General features: G+C 40.1%; 1 protein-coding gene across 5 annotated transcripts in view; it reads right to left on the bottom strand.

The window, feature by feature from the left end:
* dync2h1 (dynein cytoplasmic 2 heavy chain 1) overlaps positions 1–20,708 on the bottom strand; it is a 117,905-nt gene that overhangs the window by 59,130 nt on the left and 38,067 nt on the right. For 3 of the 5 annotated variants that reach the window (XM_074641846.1, XM_074641849.1, XM_074641850.1), the window contains exons 52-71: positions 18,459–18,623; positions 16,782–16,906; positions 16,066–16,314; positions 15,666–15,774; positions 14,906–15,019; positions 14,275–14,417; positions 13,782–13,842; positions 13,100–13,263; positions 12,356–12,493; positions 10,936–11,049; positions 10,614–10,774; positions 8,910–9,033; positions 8,677–8,798; positions 8,005–8,091; positions 6,908–7,034; positions 5,542–5,683; positions 3,965–4,074; positions 2,828–2,848; positions 2,017–2,115; positions 938–1,061 (exon numbers count right to left, since the gene is read on the bottom strand). In XM_074641846.1, coding sequence (XP_074497947.1) covers positions 938–1,061; positions 2,017–2,115; positions 2,828–2,848; positions 3,965–4,074; positions 5,542–5,683; positions 6,908–7,034; positions 8,005–8,091; positions 8,677–8,798; positions 8,910–9,033; positions 10,614–10,774; positions 10,936–11,049; positions 12,356–12,493; positions 13,100–13,263; positions 13,782–13,842; positions 14,275–14,417; positions 14,906–15,019; positions 15,666–15,774; positions 16,066–16,314; positions 16,782–16,906; positions 18,459–18,623 — 2,499 coding nt within the window. The remainder of the gene's footprint in view (positions 1–937; positions 1,062–2,016; positions 2,116–2,827; positions 2,849–3,964; positions 4,075–5,541; positions 5,684–6,907; positions 7,035–8,004; positions 8,092–8,676; positions 8,799–8,909; positions 9,034–10,613; positions 10,775–10,935; positions 11,050–12,355; positions 12,494–13,099; positions 13,264–13,781; positions 13,843–14,274; positions 14,418–14,905; positions 15,020–15,665; positions 15,775–16,065; positions 16,315–16,781; positions 16,907–18,458; positions 18,624–20,708) is intronic. The other 2 variants (XM_074641847.1, XM_074641848.1) reach the window with 2 other exon arrangements.

Below are 20,708 nucleotides of genomic sequence, written 5' to 3'. Positions count from 1 at the left end.
TGAGCGCCCGGTAGCGTGTGAATTTTATTTCTATTTTCCCTACCGAGCCTCGTGGGTCCTTTTACGTCATTGGGCCCCGAGGCTTGCGCCCCGGTAAGCCTGTGCATTAAAACGATGGTGCACACATATATGAATAATACATGCATGAAGAGTCACATGTTTTAAATGATGGAATTAATTATCCCCTGTGTAAAGAGGAATTATGTAATTTAAGTGTGTCAACCAGGACATGTTTGGTGTGTGTATGTACTGTATGTGTATGAATGTCATAAGCATGAACTTGCAACAGATTATGACAGCACTAGGGTAAAATAATTGATTTATAAAAAGTGTATTTATGCTCTGTTTACTTACAGTTCTCATTCTAGAGGAACAAAGACTGAGACATCCATGGAAACTCAATAAATAAGCTCCTACTGAGAAACTACCACCCTGTTTCTAAAGGGTCTAGATCTGTGCTGATACAAATAATGAGTATTGACACATGAAAAACATTGTTTTATGTACGAAAGAGTGATATTAAATGACAGCATCGATAGTGTGACAAACTTCTTTTTTAATTATCTGTATGTATTTACCCTTTTCTTTGTTCAAGTATGTCTTTCTTGAGTCATCTGCAACACTCTCACACTCTTTGCCATTTGCCTCTCTGTTTCTATAGCCCCAGTGGCTTCAGCATTGCCCAAATATTGAGCTTACATTGATATTATACATATCATAACCACAATTAAAGCAAATTCATAACTTGAAAGTTCTTCACTAACAAGTCATAATTGCTCAATTAAACTTGAGTAGATACTACAGTGTAGAAAAGTGCCCGTCAGATAGAGGCGAGCGTTCGGCTTTTTAGTTAGCAACCAGTGGTCGGTGATGCAGAATCAATCATTTTTCGCACACCCACTGTGCATGAAAATGGTGTCTGTGAGTGTGTGCATACCCTGTGCTATGAGGTCCCTCCTCAGCAGCGGGTAGAGCACTGGTTCAACTCCATCCATCTCTTGGATGATAAGGGTTTTTCCAAATCTGACCGCCAGCTCCAGGGATGTCATGAAGTTACTATCCTATAGAGAGCAAGCACACAATTGCAAGAATACCATGAATTATAGTTTGGATGATGACAGAGTACTCTGTAACATATCAGAGCAATATCATTATTATCCCTTATAACAATTAAAACATGTATCGTTTAAAAAAGAAAAAGGTAAATGATAGTTTTCTTTTTCTTTTTTAAGGTTGCTTTACTGGTGGTGGTGTTGAAACAACACCTCTCTAAAACAGTCTCAACAAAAACTGAACAGTATAACCTTCATGAAAGTAGGATTTAGGTGTATTATAAACTAAACTGGCTAACTAATAAACTGGCAGCTGAATAGATTCACATACTGTAGATGCCTAAATCATCATAGCAAAACAGATGGGATGATGAAAATGTTGCTGCAACACCTAAAGTATCCTTTGCCTGGTGGACAGAGCAGAGATTACAGTGGCTTTATGCAGGACAGTGCTCTTATAAAGTAGAAGACACACTGAAGACAAAGGAGATATTACGTCTCCTTAAGGGCACCATGCCTCAACATCTGAATCACTGCTTTAAGGGTGCAATAAATAATGACACTAATTTTGCAATTGCTAACTAGTGATTAGTAAGTAATGAGTAATACAGATCAACATTGATTAATGTAATCATATCATTTGTTAAAATCAACGACTGGACTGAGGAGTAAGGTGAAGGTGGCTTAATCAAACGCTCTGTCAAATAGTGGTGGCATCTAAATGATAAGGGTTTACTAATGGACTTCTAATAGATTTGGATTCATCAGACAAGACGAAAAAGAACAATCAAGAGCATCTAATGAAAAACTTCAAAGAAATGTATGAGAGCATTGGCTTTACAAGCTCCTGCAGACATAAAAGTTACCTCACCGATAGGTTCGATTTAGGGTTGATTGATTTTTCATCAGTGTGCATGTGTGTGAAAATGACTTCTATTGTGTGCATGATTGTGTTCGTCTTTACCTGTTGGTTGATAACCTCTAGTCTGTGCTGTTGGAGATGTGTGCGTAGCCACTCAGTAGCTCGGGATGACGGGTCGATCAGGAACGGACAGGCAACACTCTGAGTATAGAACAACAAGAAAGAACTGTGTTTCAGGGTAAGTTGTTTTGGGATGGTTTTACTTAGAAAGAGGCTCAGTTACTGACAAAAAGGAGGTGTGCGCATGTAGTTCAGTCCTGTCTTACTGCTGTCATGCTTATCGACCAGTGTCACTCCTATGTCAGGCAAAAGAATGAAGTCCACCACCCTCTTTTCATCCTGTGCTCTTCCATTTCACGGTCTCTTGCTCAAGGATTCTCTTTCTCAAACCTGCTTATTTGTCTGTTTATCCCCCCCCTAGCCTTATCTTACTTAGCGTACTGATACAAGTAACCTGATTCTGGTTTCTTTTGTGTGTGGACATCTACATGTATATCCTATCTATTTCTTTAATAGTCAGCAACTAACTCAGTACGCATACATTTACTACTATTCCTGAAGGGATTTTTCAATATGCTGCATTTCCTTAATCCTCTCTGTAGATCTATACAAAAGAGGCTGCATGACTGAGATGGTTCAGTTGTCAGTTGTCCAATATTTATACTGCTAGAGGTAATCCTGGTGGGTGTGTGTGTACGATTTCCATTGCTTTGTATTGTGTATGGTAGTTTAAGTGTAATGACAATAATCACAAACTTGTAAGGGAGACACACACACACGCAGACAGTGAGAGAAACAGAGAGGCTACACTAAAGAGTGGGCTACAAGGATGAATGATGGAACAACTTCTTACCCGTAACTTGAGTGCATTGATCTGAAGGCAGCAATGGTAAAAACAAAAGACAATACTGACAAATGGAGGACAGATGAATGGCAACAAGGGCAGAATTCTTAATATGACTATTAAAGGGACTGTATGTAAGTTTGTACATGTATAACAGGTTCTAATCATTTTTTATTGCCAATGTGTGAACAGGGTTGTAACCTAACCTAAAAACTGAGACCTTCCGTGACTTTCTGAGTTTCCTCTATCAGCCTGTAGACTCTTTTTAATGTGTAAAATGTGGGCCGATTTTTCCGAGAAAATCCAACGGATGGAATGTCATGCACGATCGCGAGTGCCTTTACTCTCTGCAGCTAACGTTTGGTTAGAAATGGAGTCCGCTAACGTCAACAAATGACCAACCCCCACCACAACTCAGATTCCAACACAAACTCCACGGAAGCACAAAAAAACAAAGTTATATCTAGTGAAGCCCGTCTTGCAAAACAGGAATGTGACCGACGTCGGGGGGAAAAACTCGGATCAACATCGGCCACGCCTTCGATTCATGGAGGGACATTCGTCTGGTTTCGGGTATCAAAACAGACCTCGAGCTGTCAAAATTCCTATTGGACAGGTAAGCTAACATTACTGACAAGCATGTGAAATATATAGTTATATTGTGGTTTTAGCTCTCAATCACGTTCAGTCTCGAGTGTCACCTCATTGTTTTGACTGATGCTCGCTCGCCTCTGTGTAGTGCAAGCACAAGCGCGAGCACAAGTGCAAGCACAAGCGCCAGCGTGAGTAACAGGACTTAACAGCCACAGGTGTCACTGTTAACAAGCAATTTCTGATTCTTAAATAGAGCCCCTTTAATAGCTGTTACAAGTTTGTTTCACTTTGATGAATTTTCTTTAAAAAAAAGTGCAATCAACACATTATGACAAAGATTTATTGTAAGCTAATATAACAATAGTTTGCAATAACTTCCTCCACACAAAATCTAAAAGAAGTGGGTAGAGAAAGAAATGGAAATTGGTGATTAAATTGCTCTAATAACATACTGTAGATCCTTCTGTGACAACGCAGAACTGTAATCAAGGGAATTAAAACAAAAGTAGAGACATTAATTAGATTTGACAGACAGGCAAATGGATGTCTAACCTGCAGTATGACAAGTGCATTCTCCATGGATAGGTCATCGGACGGCAGCCCTTGACTCTTCCAGATCAACTGCTCACTCTCCGAGCACAGGAATGACCGCAAGTCAAACTCTGATACAAACACACACAACACAAATGCATATGCTTATTTGTCGTTTTCATATTTGCTCACTGAAAACAGTGTTGGTAATTTTAAGCAAACCGCCGATATTAGAAGTTACTGTCAACAAGTCCCAATTCATCAATAGTACCTAAACACATAATATTACACTATAAGTGGGGTCACTAAGTAATCTTAACAACCAATTTGCAGAGAAGCCATTCAATGTGCATAAGGATTTAGAAACAATAGTGGGTCAACTGGATGACTACATGCTGAAGCAATCTGGGAAAGAGGTTGCCAAGCAGAATTATATGGTCAGAGCTATAATTAAAACAATAATTAGTGCTGAAAGAGACTTTGCACATATTTTACAGGTTAATTTGTGTGGATGGAATATTAATATCTGAATATAAGAGCTGCTTAATTAAGGTGGTTATGCTTGGCATATGAGAAGTACAATTAAATGAAAAATAGGATTTATATTATTAAATAGTGTAATACTTAATGATAGATGGCGTTTTTCATGTGAGTATTTGTTAGTTTAGTCACATGACTGAAAGTAAAGATGCTTTTTTACTAACTGAGGGATTAAAGACGAAACATCAACATGATTGGGAAGTTATGTAGTTACTTTGGTGTAAATTGTAGATGTGGAGTGTTTACTAGTTAAAGCTGCAGTGGGTAGAAAAGGAGCAAATATGATTAAAAAAGGTCACTATATCCTGACAGTAGTGCATGAGACAATCTGAAAAAAATCATGTGCCTCTGTGTCCTCCGGTGCTCCTAATGGCATCTGCAAGATTTCACAGACCGGAGGAAAGCAACCAGTCAGAGCTGATCTGGAGTCTGCCATCTAGCTTCCGTCGGTCAAACTAGGCAGCGCTGATCAAATATGAATCAATATTATGTTACGTTAATGCCTATTTCTCGCCTCAAATGTTTTCAGAAACATCTTGTAGTGTACTGTTTAGCAGTAAAATGAGAAAGTTTGTGACCCGGCAGCCATGTTGAGATCTGCTGAGGAAAAACCAAGCATTGCCCGCAAGACGGAGCACAGCCAATAGGAACGCTCTCTCTCTGAAATGACCTGTGATTGGCCAAAGTCTTCCGTCACGGGCTAGATTTTTTAAAGCCTGAAAACAGAGCCATGAGGAGGTGCAGAAGTCTAGTTTTCTCTCAAAACACCTGAATTACAATATGCTGAAAGGTTATTATGGAATTTTTGCCCAATGATGCCAAAAAATGTGTTGCTTACTGAAGCTTTAAATGGTGATCAAGCAATTCTAACAATCTCCACTTTCAGAATTATTTAATCAGTACTTGCAAGTGTTGTGTATACACCATCTGTATCAACACAGTGTATTGTGCCATTTGTGTGGGTAGCAGTAGATTTGTGTAGGCTGTTTAGCACAGGGGTTGGCATATGCCTGTGCTAGTGTGTTAGCCTCAAGTATTAGTAGTAGTAGTATATTTACTCTGTAGTCCAGATTGGGCCATCCATGTCTCTTGACAGTGTTTCCTACGGTCTTCAGGAGCTGCAGACAGATAGGTGATGAAGGCCGCAGCAAGCATGGCCCTCATGGGGAGTGTATCCAACTCATTCTTTATCTCAGACATCTGATAGAAAGAGAGATAGGCAGGTTATTAGGGTGAAAACAGTATGAAAAGAGGAAGACAAGATAGGGAAGGGCACCGCGAGGATTGGGAGGAATCACAGGGAAGAATGTAAGGGTACGTATGAAAGAAGAGAAAGATGGAAGAAAATGAGAAGTAAGTAACCTGACCCACGTGGGCATACATTAGCATGTGACTCCTTATTCCCTCCCCCAAACTCATAGCCCCAAATAATCCAAAAAGTCTGCACTAATTCTGACAAGAACACAAGATAAGTTACCTACAAATGCAGGAACACAGTCACGCACTTGCACATTATGCTAATGTGACATTACTGCTGTTATTTCTATGTTGAACAGGATTTCTTTGAGTCTAGTAGCATGTCAGGGCGATCACAAACCCACATGTTTGGCGAATAACTATGCATCAGGCTTAATTGTCAACCCTTATGACCCCCTGTTTTACAAAGTAAGAATAGCAATGTTTAAGTCAAGCCTGATGTTTCTTTACACATAAAAGAATGATCCCAGTCACTTCCACACAGTGAGGCATACAGCTTATTAATTAAACACTGGTATCGGATCGGTACTCGATATCGGCCGATACCCAAAGCCCAGGTATCGGTATTGGGACTGAAAAAGTCGGATCAGTGCATCCCTATTCAGAACCATGTAATCTCTACTGAATTAATACTGTCAAACATCCTGCCACATTCTATACATCAACTCAAAACACGCATCTATTGCTGCACCACTCTGTAGTTGCGTACCCCTCTCTCTACTGTATGTGGCTCTTCCTTCCCTTGAAACACTAGAGGCATTAACATATAGTGAACCACAGCTACCGCATAGTGTGCAAAAGCGTTAGGGATGAAGCGCGTGTGTATGTGAGTATATGGAAATACGTGAGTAGAGAGTAAACTGGCTATTTGGTGCGAGCCTTGAGGGAGGCAGCGAGTGTGAGGGTGTGTGTGTCAGGAAGAGATTGAGTGTTTTAATTAAGGTGCAGACAGATGCTGCAGAGAGGAGTAAAAACAGCCAGAAGGGACCCAAGACAGCAGGATGCATCCCTCCTGTCAAACACACACACACACACACACACACACACACACACACACACACACACCACATCCTGTTGCTCTTACATGGTAAATGAGCACCATTCTTAGTAAATGTGTATAACCTCCCACACCAATACACACGTCAACACACTCATACATCAAACTACCTGTGCGTTCCACCGCGTGTGTTCTCCGTCCAGTTGTGATATGAGCTGCTGGGCGGCGGTGATCGTGTCTTGAGCTTTTGTCACCTCAGCCTCCAACTTTGCTGCCTCTGTGGTGTGACACTGAAACCTGAGGAAAGAGCGAGGAGGAGGAAAAGAGATCAGCAAGTAGGGAAATGTGTTTGATGTGGGATCATTGGAGATTTCTAAGACTGACATTCTGATATTTGTTTAATCTAATAAACATAGATTAAATAGATTGAAAACATTTCTCTCATGTATAAACCATCTGAGGCTCCTAACACAATACAGTGTGAGGTGATGTGAGGTGAAGCGAGGTGAGGTGAGGTGAAGCGAGGTGAGGTGAGGTGAAGCGAGGTGAGGTGAGGTGAAGCGAGGTGAGGCAAGGTGCCAAGAGACTATGGAGGGAGAGGAGAGGAGAGGAGAGGAATGGCCGGTGCAAGTAAGAAATCTTTCTGTTCAACTCACACGGTTAAGAAATGATCGTACTGTACGAACAGGGAAGGATAAGAAGATAAATAGCAGGGCAGACGGTTGGAGGAAGCAAAGGTTGAAGATGTTGGAGGAAAGAGCAACAGAGAAAGCACAAGGGTTCGGTCACACTTGCAGTGTGAAGTTCACCTTTGTTGAACTATGACCTGATAAGTAGAGTGTCTGGCCAATGTCCAGCCAAAAGAAAGTGGAAAAGACCTGCCCTTCAGGCATTATTGATTCTTTGTATCCTTGTTTATATACCTATATGGTGGAAAAATATAGAGAGGATGCTGCATGGCTGGCAGAAAGTAAAAGGGAGGGCAACTACAAAAAAGTGTATAATTTCTTTTCTTGTGGAACGCTATTGTTAGCCTGCTAGTCGAGTTAGCTCCAGAAGCTTATGCAAACTGCATCATTTCAACTTAAAGTCATAGGGGGAATGATGGAAGAGTTAAAATTATGGTGGATGATGAAAACATTAAAAGGGTAATTTATGACAAGGAAGGTAACAACCATACAGTAAGTTTTGTTTCACAGGTGAAACACAGTGGAAATGGAAGGATCAAAGGCTGGAGGAATAGATGGACATTTGGAAGGAGGCATACTTCTCTTTCAACTCGTTGACTTTGGCTCCGACAGAGTTGAGCTGGTCCTCAAGCTTATTCTTCCTACTCTCAGTTTTCCTCAGGTTTCTGGACACACACACACCAAAACACAGTGTCAAGAGTGTGTATATGAATCATTAAGTGTGTGTATACTTTATGTGCGGAGGAGAGCATGGCTACGAGCTGTAAGGATAAGACCACAAAGCTCACTGACAAGCATTCAATCTTTATGAAATCGGCAAATTTGGATTTTGTATTACCAAAAACTGCATCTTGAAACAGCTTAGGACCAGGTGTGTGGTTGGGTTGAAGACGTCAATCAAAATCATTCTTTGGTGCTATATGGAGTAGGGCTGCATCTAACGATTATTTTCATTATCGATTCATCTGCCGATTATTTTCTAGATTAATCAATGAATCGTTTGGTCTATAAAATGTCAGAAAATACGGAAAAATGTACATCCCAGTATCTCAAAGTCCAAGGTGATGTCTTTAAATGTCTTGTTGTGCCAGTCCAAAACCCAAATATATTCAGTTTAATATGATATAAAATAGATAATAGCAGGAAATATTTTTCTGTCGATCGACTAATCGTTGCTGCTGTGTATTGGAGTGGTGTGGTATTTCTGTGTGTGTGTGTGTGTGTGTGTGTGTGTGTGTTTATGTTCCTACTCCAGTAGTCCGGCCTGCTCTCTCTGCAGTGGCTCTATCCTCTCTTGGACGTGGGAGTATTGGACGTTGGCTTTGACCCAGGCAGCCAGGGGAGCAGCTGCTGTACTTGCACGCTTTGCATTCTGACCATAACAACAACAGCATCACAAGTCAGAAACAACTCAGTTATAACAACATCCACAAAACCATCTGCAGCCAACTAATTATTCATTTTACAAATGTGGCTAGCTGACCTTGGGATCGAAGGAGGCCTTGTTCCTGTTGAGCAGCTCTTCCACACTCTGGCGAATCTCAGGGGTGATGTTCCTCGCCTCAAATGTAACTATGTCCTCCCTCACGCCACGCTTAGCCAGAAAGCTACAGAAAAAAGGGGAAAACAAAAACAAAAACAAGGAAAAGAGAGAAGATCGGACATGAGCATGTGACAAATACACCTTTTCATTACGTTCTGTTGCTAGGGCAACAGCTTTGGTCCAAGTTTACTTCCTGTCAGCTACTGCATTAACAAACAGGGGCTTCGTCCAAAATCGCATACTATGCACAACATAGCCAATATGTGTACTATCTTTCAACATACTTTTGTGTGAATATACAGGAGTATGATCTTTTCGGCTTGAGCAGTAATTTACATCTGTTATGAATGTTGTCATCACTACCACATTGCATTGTGGGATATTTATGCCGCCGTAGTGACAAGCATTTCCGTACTCGCAATTTGCATACTATTGGTTTCATACTAAGGTTTCGGACATACAAAAAAATCTCACATACTGTATCAACGTACTAAATAGCATGTTAGAATGGAATTTTTGACACAACCAAACTTGTCAAGTTTGAAAAGGTTTATAAAGCAAATAAATATTGTGTGTGAGAGTTTGATGTTAAATGTCAAGGCAATAAAGCAAAGTCAAGAAGTGATAGTGATCATTAGAGAGGGAGAGAGAACAATGTGACTTTTTATCCAGAAAATGAGGACATTAATGTTAATTCATGCATAAAATTATGAAAGTTTTTTTCATTTCTAATTAAGCGTAAACAAATGCAATTTATTCTCTTTGTTACTCATGAAGAGTCATCTCCCCCGCCCCTCTCTCTCACATACACAAACCAAACTCACTCACTTTCTTTGTTACTTGCAGTGCTCAGAGTTCAGTCTGCTCACCCAATTAACATGAGTCATAAGCAGGGCAGAATGATTTTTGTCTGTCTGATCCCCTCTAAAGATGCCCACGGTCAGATGAGTGACTCGTACCAAAAGCTAAATTTAAATCATCATTGAAACACAAAGGAATTGCACAGACATCGTCTTGCAGCATAAACACACAAGTACATGAGATACACACACACATTTTTAACTGTCTGTCTCCATCTGCCACGTTTCAGAGGCCGGGACAGTGCCACTGCCACACTACTGTACATACAAGCACCTCTACACACAACAAAAAGCGATATCCCTCTGAGAATGATTAATAGTAATAATAATTCATGTTGAATATGAATAATGAATAATGTTGTGGCATTATTCCTTATTTCATGTGTTATTTGGGGATTTATACTTTATCATTACATACTTATATAAAAACAAAACAAAAAACGAAGCATTCGAATACTGATTTGGAGGTTGATTACCATGGCAACGGTCGAAGCTTCGAAGTTTGCCGGTCAGCCCTAATCTTGAAAACAGCTCAAACTTAAGCAGAAATTGAAGAAAGTTTTGTGTGTTATAAAGATTTCTCCTTCTCTACATCCTTTCCTAGCTGTGCAAAACCTTACATCCTCTTCTTCCTCTGTCCCGATCCATCCCTAAACACCCCATCACCTCCTCACACCTCGGTTTGGTAAGCCAAAAGGGTGTTGAAGATCCTCATCAATTGCTGCCAACGGCGTAACTTTCTCTTCATCTTTTACACATCCTTGCCATGTCTTCGCCTTCTCACCTCTTCATGCTGACCCAGGAGGTGTCGAAGATGCCCATCAGTCTCAGTACCCCCTCTAGGATGTCTCTGATGACATCAGGGGGCATGCGAAGGGAGCGGATCTCAGACAGAGCTTCAGGCTTGATGTTTCCAACTGCACGCTTTGCTTCATCTACCAAAGGCTGGAGGGCAGCAATGGTAAGAAGAGGGAGGGATACAGAAGGAAAGAAAGTTTAAGTACAGCTGAGATTGTAATGAGAAGGTAGAAGGCAGTTGTATGTATGTGTATTTCTAGTAACTGACATATAATGTCACACTCAGTGACAGCACAAGTCAAACTTACCTGCACTTCCTTCAGCTCATGATCTATTTTGGCTTTTCTCTCTTCAATCTTGGACACTTCTTGAGCCATCTTCCCTTTTATCTTTTCCATCTCTGTCTTCTGATCACTGGCATTCTGGATAAGCAAAAAGATCATGTGATGTTTATTGTGTTGTATGGAAAATATAGCCTTCAAATGTTTCTGAAACAGTAGGATATTACAGTATATGGAGTGTACTCTCTTCAACTTGCTGTTCACCAACAACATTTGACCCCCGACCGAGAGATTTTACAAACTACACTTACACCTATCTAAAGAACCTTTCAAAATGTAAATGAGTCTCTTTTTCCGGACTTCAATTCTGAGATGTGTCAGACATACAGCCCCAGTCGTCCTCTGAGTAAAGATGAAAGATTTGATTTAGGACAGTCAGAGTAATCATTGAGGGTGAAAAGAGAGAAAGAGAGGATGAATGTTTGGCAGAATAAAATTCATCTCTCTCTCCTCTATATCCATAGAATCTATCCATCTTATCACATCGCATCGTCATCCCAAGCTAATCTCTTCATTGACTGTCTTCCCATCCCTCAAATACTCCCCTTGTCAAGCCTTGACCCATTCATTTACACCACATATTTCCCCTATTCCCTCTCCAAATCTCATTTTCTTTCCTCCTCCACTCCTTCCTACTCTGAATGTTTCCATCTTCATCAAGCCTGTATCACTCTTCCATCTAGTTTGTTTCCATTCTTCATCTCTTTGTCCCAGTCTTCCTCCTTTTTTTACCCTCCCTGCTGTCTCCATCACTACAGGAGACATAGCTGCTACAGCCCGAAGGGATGAATGTAGTCGTTAATTATCACTCTGCTGACAGTTTTTCCTTCTCATGTTTCTTGTTTCTTCTCTCTCCCTCCTTCACTCCATCTCACTCAAAAAGCCAATTCCCCACATAGAGAAAGAGAGAATATCATAACTAATGAAGAAAGTTCAGCTCCCCTTTTCCCTCCATACATCTATCCATACATCCATCCATCCTACAGACAGAGCCAACAGGAGGAAATGGAAACGTGGATATCGCAGAGATAGAAAACACTGGAGGAGAAGTCAAAGAACAAACAAATGCGCATAGGCACACAAACTAAATAAATATTCTTCACAGCAGGGGAGACAGTCATGGGAATATCAGAAAAAGTTGCTTTTATAATACAATGCAGATGAGGCAAAGATAACAGAGAAGAGAAGAGAAGAGAAGAGAAGAGAAGAGAAGAGAAGAGAAGAGAAGAGAAGAGAAGAGAAGAGAAGAGAAGAGAGTTCAGTGGAGAATAGATATAACTTGGAGGAGACATGAATCCCTGCAGGACCTCTGTCCTGCCTGCCATTGAGTGTGTGCCACTGTCACACACTGACATACACACAGTCACAAACACACAAGCACACACACCTGCATGGAGGTGGTAATTTCCTGCAGGGCAGAATCTGCCTCCTGTTGTTTAGTCTTCAGCAGTGCACTCTGCTCTGCAGCCCGCCTCTTCAACTCATCCACCAATGCTTTAGCTTCGTTCAGCTTAGACACACCTGCCTGCAAACACACAAGATGTGGGAGGCATGGAATATCTATATGTAATATACTGTATGTATGAGTTAAAAAAAAAAGAAATCTAGAAAATGTCATACCAAGTTCAACAGTGCTCTTAATTCTAAGGGCAAGTGCACACTTATACTGCATTTCAGATTATAATAAGAGAAGATAAGCCTTTAAATGTGTATTAGAAACATTCAGTAATTAATAAATCAAGATGATTTATATGTACAAGACTATTGTACATAGAAATCAGTGCTCAACAATTTGGTAAAATCTGTTAGAAATACATATTCTCCTGCTATTGTTTGCCAACATATGAGGTTTTGCCAACATGCTGCATGTGCATACTACTAATGACTGTTTTCGTTTAGTTCTACTTACCTCATACATATAATATCTGTGTTTCACACCATAAGTTATTCTTATCCAGGTTAATAAACATCATACTTTTACATTTTGAGGTACACAAAAGCTCTTTTTTGTCTTTGGCTGCCCACTAAATGAACTTCTGGAAAACAATCAAACAACCACTTGGTGTGAGTACTTTTTCATGCATCTTAGTTTTTTGTGCGTATGGATCTTGTATTATAGCTGATATTGTACCTGCAGATGCTGTTGTCTCGTTGTGAGCTGGCTCTGCTTCCGGCTAAATAATGCAGTGTAAACATGCAGAAAGGCCATGTACTGGCTGGGTGTTGCACCATGTTCTCTGCATGATTCATGGACCATCAGGAACAAACGGCACAAGTCTCCCTGAGAAGACCCTGCTGGGAGCAGAGGATGAAGAAGCTGGTTTAAATGTAGGAGGTTACTTTCAAAACATAAAGCACAGCCAAACGCAGCAAGAAAACATGTTAATAGGCTTCTGAGTTACATCCCCATCAGGAAATGAAGAAGAAATTTTTTTTTGTGTTTTAAAGGTGCAAAATGTATGTTTAACATACCTTTCTGTCAGTGGTGTCCGTTATATATGTAAACTACTTCATACACTGATTCGTTGTAAAATAAATAAATAATAATTTTCATCTTTTTCAAGTTACAGTACTTAGATTGTAATTATGATAACTGGAAGACTGTGAGATTAAATTCAGTGTCTACAAACTGCATCCACAGAAAAGTAGTACAATTAGACTTAGAGACATGACAGGGATGAACTACAAAAATAACACTATCATCATTATAAAAAACACAGTCATACAATTCAAAATTTTTATTTAATTCAAAATGGGCCATTTTCTAAATAATTATACACCTTTACTACAGATATGTGAACATGTGCTCCTACCTGAGCTTTTCCCCTTCTCTTCCCCTCCTCCTTCAGTCTTTGCCAGCAGCAGCTCAGGAATCTGACAAGGTTTTATGCACCAGATGTGAAAGTTAGATTGAAAGCATTGATGCATGCATTAAAAACTTTCTTATCTCACCTGCATTTTCAAAATTATGTGTCAAGTTTAAGACTGTAAATTTCAGGTATCACAGTTAATCAAAAGTAAGCCCTTCTTAAGCCCTGTGGTGATAGGGTCAGTATTAAATATGAAGTCACTGGATACTTGTAAACCACACAAGTATGTGTGGGGCTACGGCAGAGTAATTGTTAGCTCGACAGAGATATTATCAAAGTCTGGGCTGAATAAGTCTGTCTTTTCAATGATTCCGGGCATAGGTAAATCTCCATACTCTCCATACCTGTGTGAAGTTTATCAGCAATTGCAGATGTAATATGTGTTTTTGATCACTGTACTTGTTCCTCCTCCTCCTCCTCCTCCTCCTCCACTGACCTTCTTCATGCTGCTTTCAGACCATCCTTCCATCCACTGGACAGAACACTTTCGGTAGAAAGCTGGGTTGCTCTCACAGTTGATAGTGAAGTTAGTGTTGGAGCAGTCCATGATCAGAACAATGTGGAGGTTCTTCTGGATTCCTAAAGGGGTGTGATACATAAAGAGTAGCACAGTAGTTGGGGAATAAACAGTGTATGAGTTTATCACAAAATGGTGTTTGAGACGCAGCAAATGAGCGGGAAACAGAGACAGTAAGGGGCAATGTAAAGCCGCTGATATTGCCCATTTTAGCTTGTACCTTCCTGACAGAGTTGGTCTTTAGTGGGTATGCTTTGACAAAAATAGAGCTACTGATTGTATTCCCTAGCAGCAACCTTAACCTCAGTGACACTGCACCATTTCTACAGTAAACACACCGCTGCACAGCAGGGAAGCAGAGGAATAGAGTCTAGTACAATCACAGAGGAGAACAGATAAAACAATCAGCAGAAAGAAAGGACACGTGTTGTAGACTTTTACAGTGAGAAGAGGACCAGATTGCAACATATACCACATAGATGGGAACAGACCAAAAAAATTAATAATTGACAGAGACAGACTGGGCTGTCGATTAATATACAGGACTAACTGTGAGAAAAGTAGTTGTAGAGTGGTCCGGTGAATCCATCCTGGGACGCAGCATCTTTAAGGGGGGAGAGGAGAGGCTCCAGTTCTTCTGGGGTGTATAGACCTGGAACTTCACCTGAAACACAACACACACAAACACACAAAGAAATGATCAGTGTGTCCTTACACACTAGCATCTCTTATATGAAACTAAATTAGGGCTGTCAATCGATTAAAATAGTTAATCGCGATTAATCTCAAATTAATTGCAAATTTTGTATCTGTTCAAAATGTACCTTAAAAGGGAGATTCGTCAAGTATTTCATACTCCTATGAATATGGGAGTGGGCAACTATGCTGCTTTATGCAAATGTATGTATATATGTATTGCCGGAAATCAATTAACAACACAAAACAATAACAGATATTGTCCAGAAACCCTCACAGGTACGGCATTTAGCATAAAAAATATGATAAAAATATAACATATTCAAATGCAGACCATGTATACGCTGTATACATGTACTCCAAAACAAGGGCTCCAATAGGAATGTGTCTGATACTTAAAAGATTTAATGCACACACACAGTATACAAACGAAAGAAAGCGAATAAGTGTATTTCCCAAAATGTCGAACATTTCCTTTATTACGAACATTAACCTAATCCAAAATCTAACCGTAACCCTACAAAGAAGTTGTAACCCCTTTGAGGTCGAAACAGTCAAATCTGTTCCCACAGAATTGGAAGACAAGGAAAACAAACAACAAACACTATACGCACCTGATGACAGCAGGCTGTTGACCATCTCTAAGAAAGCAGGGTGAACAAACTGATAGTCTTCCAACAGTAGAACCACCTGTTGGCCCTCCAGACCTGCCTGCTGCATCACCTACACATACAGTATGCATACACATACAGTATACGGTTGATATACACATAAACATGACACACCACAGGTATACTGACCCTAAAGTTCCTTTAACAAACTATCTGTGCATGTATGTTTTAATTGCTAAGTACAGGGGCCATTCAACAATCAATTCAGCAATTTAAACCTGAAAAAAAAAAACCTTGAGTGAGCCAGTACAATCCAATTATCTCTAAGAGCATTCTGCAAAAATTGGTTAGCTTGGCACAATGTGAACCAGTTGAGCCAATAAAAAAGACAATCCACTCTCACCGTCTTAAGATCATTGCTGAAATGCTTAAGAGTATAACCACGGGTGATTTTGGGCGTGAACAGCATGTATCCATGCATGTGTGACACCAGGCACGTGGCTGTGTGCCGACCCACTCCACTCCGGCCCGCCAGAAGCAGAGAGCCACCGGGTCGGCTCAGGACGCGATCTACCCTGGACACAAAGTCACACACTTCCCAGAACAGGAGGAGATCCAGCTCCCTGTTATCACGGCTGTACAGCACTACTCCCTAGAGGAGAGGAAAGGGAGGAACACACACACACACACACACACACACACACACACAGGTGAGGAGCTGCACCACAGACAATCCGACAAATACAATAAAATGAAAACAAAGAAACACAACCACATGACTGAGGCACAAAGATAAAAGCAGCAGCAGGTAAAAGAAGCAGAAGTATTCAGATCCTAAAATTACAAAGGCAAAGTTGCAATACCACAATGTAAAAAATGCTTCACTACAAATGAAAGCAAAGTTCTCATTATGCAGAATAGCATATTTCAGATTCTTATTACTATATGAGTATTGTATAATCGGCATTTCAATGTTGTAGCTAAGCAGCAAAAAATAAAACTAGTACCTTACATAGATATATTTAGTTACTGTACATATACATGTGTATATGTGCCTACTTAATTCAACAGGACTAACCACATATACAACACACCAGACAACAGTTCCTCACTGTGTACCTTCTGTATAACTTGTTTTAGGTCAGCAGAATCCAGACGTCCCAGTTGTTTACCATGAGGAGGTAGAGACTGGCCTGGAGCCATTACAGCCCCTTCAGAGGCTCCCCATGTCACGTAGAAACCATCTGCACACGGGGAAAATAATGCAGATGGTTAGTAAAGCACCGCACACATCAAATGACAGACAGTGGAGGCTGTCTACAGAGGTGAGACAAAATACACCAAAAAATGAGCACTGTAAAGGAAACAAAAATTAATTAATATCAGTCGACTACATTTGAAAATGAGATAAAATGCGTGTCTGAATGTTCAACCTGTGCAATAGGCATTTTGATTTGTTTACAAATCCCACATCTTACACACCAGATGTTGAAGAGAAGCAGGCAGGTGTTTGTTTTGCAGGCGGACTGCATTTTCGGCCATAATTTGGAAGAGACATTTCTCATTAAGGTTACAAAGTGCCAGCCGTTAACAGATGCTCTCTCACAACTTAGACACTGTATAAATGCAGATTGCTTGTGTTTATATTCAGCAGACAAGGTAATGCCTACAAGGGTGAGCAAATGACGGGCATGTTCAAGAATCAAACTTGCAAGGTACTGCTCTGTCTGTCTGCAATCACTGCCAGGTGCCACATTCTGTGATATTGCAGGTTTGTTACTGAGCACTGGTGTTATAAGTATGCTCCTCCAATGATGTTAAGTTTAAACTTTTGATGAGTTGGTTCTTGGTATGACACTGTAGCTGGAAGCATGCTTTGGATGTGGTGATGTGATAAAAAAGAATGTATCCTTTAGGCTTCTCTGATGTCTTTAGTCAAACTGCCAGCATTGTAAGCCTTTGTTAAGCAGTTTCATGGGCCTTGGTTATAGATATGTCATTGTATATATTCAGCAGTCAGGACCTGTTCTTCATCATTACACCTCTCTGAGTTGAGCCAGCTTTCTTTGCATATTCTCTTTACACTGGCTTCCAGTATTAGTTTGCATGAAGAAAACTGGCTTGTATTTCTAGTGCTGCTGTGCAGATCATTACCATGCATAGTATATATTAGTATTACTGCATACATTTATATGTAAGGAGGGCTGGATCTGCATTTATCTTTTACTCTCATTCCTCTTAGGGTCCTGAAGGGGACCTCATGTACAGTGTGGATAACACATGGTATGACTTTGTTCTCATTCATCTCACACTAGGAATTGGCAGGCAAGTGTAGCATTGGAGTCACGCCAGCTCCAACCAGGATTTAAAAAAACAGTTGCCAACATCTCACCCCTGCTATAAACAAGGAATTAAAATGGTATCACCTCTGGTGACAATATATTCTTGATCAGTGCATGAGAAACATTGTGAAGCAAGAGCTTTGTTTACAATTTGAAGTGGTTTGGAGCTGTCAAACCAATTGAAAAAAGGAAATATTTTATTCATGTCATGCTGGTTTAAAATAAGCAAACAGACCATTAGCTGAGAAACTGACATAAATGCAGAGCTGTCAAAGAACAGAGCCTATCATAGCTTTCATTCAGGCATGACCTGCATCAAGTACTTAATCTGTAATGGGATTTTTCCTGCTTTGCCTTAATGTTGGGCAGTTGACTCCATCGGAACAGTTGTTTTGTAGGTGTATGTGTGATTTGAGTGAAGGTGTATGTCAGCGAGAATAGAGCCATCTCATACCAGTCATGTTGTCTAGAGCCTCAGAGCTCCAGTCCCCTCGTACGATGGAGGAGAGGATGTTATCAAAGGTGTGAAGGTCTTTGGAGGAAACTAGTCGGTCTCTGAACAGCCTCCTGGCCTCATATGCTACCACCTCCAACACGCTGTCTGTCACATTAGATTGAGCTAAAAAGGAATACATGACACACACATATTTGGATTAATACCCAGCAGGATACGCCACGCCATGCTCATGCTTGCATTTACACACAAGATGAGATTTGTTTGATTTTGTTTAAAATGTGTTTCTAATCAGAACCTTGATGCAACATTCAGCACAAAACTTACAGTGATTCATCTGCAAAGGGACATTTTTTTTTTTTCCATCTCTCACTTACACCATAATACAATGAGTATTTTGTAGTCTGTCCATATGTGTCATCGTTTTTTAATGTTTCAAAAAGGACAGACACAGACACAAGCACAGTGTTTACACTGTGACTCAACATGAGTCAAAGGGCTGTTTTTGGTGAGATCAGGCATGACAAAAGCTCCTCCCAGGGTCTGATTAAATTTACTAAATTCCCCCAAGAATGAGCAGAGTGCTGCTAGCTAAAAAGAGAGTGCTACAGGGGCAGGCCAGGATTAAGGTCTCATAGGCCACTGGCTTCAACAGTGTCTGTCACATTATAATGAAAGAGCTGAAGGAGAGAGTCAAACAGAGACACGGTTGACACTCCGGGGTTTAACTGGCATATTAAATTTTTAAAGACCACTAGGGAAAAGTAAAGTAAGTACCAAGATGTCATGCTAAACATTTTCTGAGCCTATGGCTTTCACATGATTTCCCTGCCCAAAACCCAGCTCAGTGGTGATTCTACCACCAGAGCCAATAAAGACAATAAAGCCTGGCCGAGTCTGGATTTTTGAGATAATATTGATATTTGAGAGTTCAAAAAATCTATTAATTAAAACAACACATTTCTTTCTGTTTAAAACTGTCATTTTTCATTTTGCACTCAAGTTCTTAACATGAGAAAATACTTTAAAAGTACTTTTCATTTGTCAAGTATTAAATTCACACAGGAATAAACAAAAATAGGCTTCACCATGTGTTTTTTTCATATAGACTATTTATTTATTGAATTACCAGAAAACATGCTATATCGTGATATATATCTTTATTGAGTTATTAAATTACCTTTATCGGGCCAGAGTATTTTTGCCATATCGCCCATCCCTATATCAGCCATTCCAATGTATTGGTCATCATACATGACCTCCTTATCATTTACATGGGGAAACATACACAATCATGCTTGGTCTTGGGTACAAATTTAAAGATAATGTCATCTCCATTAAATGTAAAAGAAATTTAACTTAAACATAGAAATTAAATCTGCAATAACAATTTTTTTTAAACCCTTGGGGAAAGCGGAAACAAGTTGTGAACACGGCATTGATATATCACCTTTTAAGTTGATAGGGCAAATGTGTTTGCAAACAGTTGTTTAAACGTAACTCTAATATTTGCTCTCTTTAGCTCTGTTTTTGGTCTCTACCAACTCCTGGGGGAAATATTTGGCTGCTAAATACTCCGCAATGTTCACCAGCCAGTCGCTAACTGTGTCCATCTGCTGTTTGGTGCTGAGCAGGTAGAGTACTGTGGCTTTTAGAGCTTTTTCACTGAAAACAGCTGCCTGCTGAGGCTGAAAACCATGTTATGAGAGCGGTTATGATGTGTTGTTAATATATCTATTTTGATCACACGCACACTCAAACTCACCACATACAACAACACAGTCACAGAATAAATATGAAGAGAGGGGGTTTTACATACCAAAAAAGAAGGTAAGCAGCAAGAGGGGAAAAGAGGGAGGAAGAAGCAAGAGTAAGTTAAAAAATGATGAGCATAGCAAAAGAGAAGTTTGTCCGCTGACGTGTTTAATTAAAATAAATGATTGGACTCACTATCACAGCAGGAACACATTGCAGAAGGAGAAAGAGTGACAGAGGGAGAGATGAAAGGACAGCAAAGGGAGAGGATGATAAAAGAGGGGGAGAGAGACGAGTGACAGAAGAAGTGAGGAAAGAGAGGAGAGAGGAGAGATGGAATGAAGAAAAAGGTGAGAGTTGGAGACAGTAGTTCTGAGCTAAAAGAATACTGACAAGTAACTAAGCCATCTGGTGCTGTCCTTTTGATTCTGGCATCAAAACTGACAGTTATTAATCAACGGCAGCAAAATAATTCTACATGAGGATTAGAAGGAA

Source organism: Sebastes fasciatus, chromosome 7 (genome assembly GCF_043250625.1).
Source record: "Sebastes fasciatus isolate fSebFas1 chromosome 7, fSebFas1.pri, whole genome shotgun sequence".
In the NCBI taxonomy this organism is placed as follows: Eukaryota; Metazoa; Chordata; class Actinopteri; order Perciformes; family Sebastidae; genus Sebastes; species Sebastes fasciatus.
This window is presented reverse-complemented; position numbering and strand designations above follow the sequence as displayed.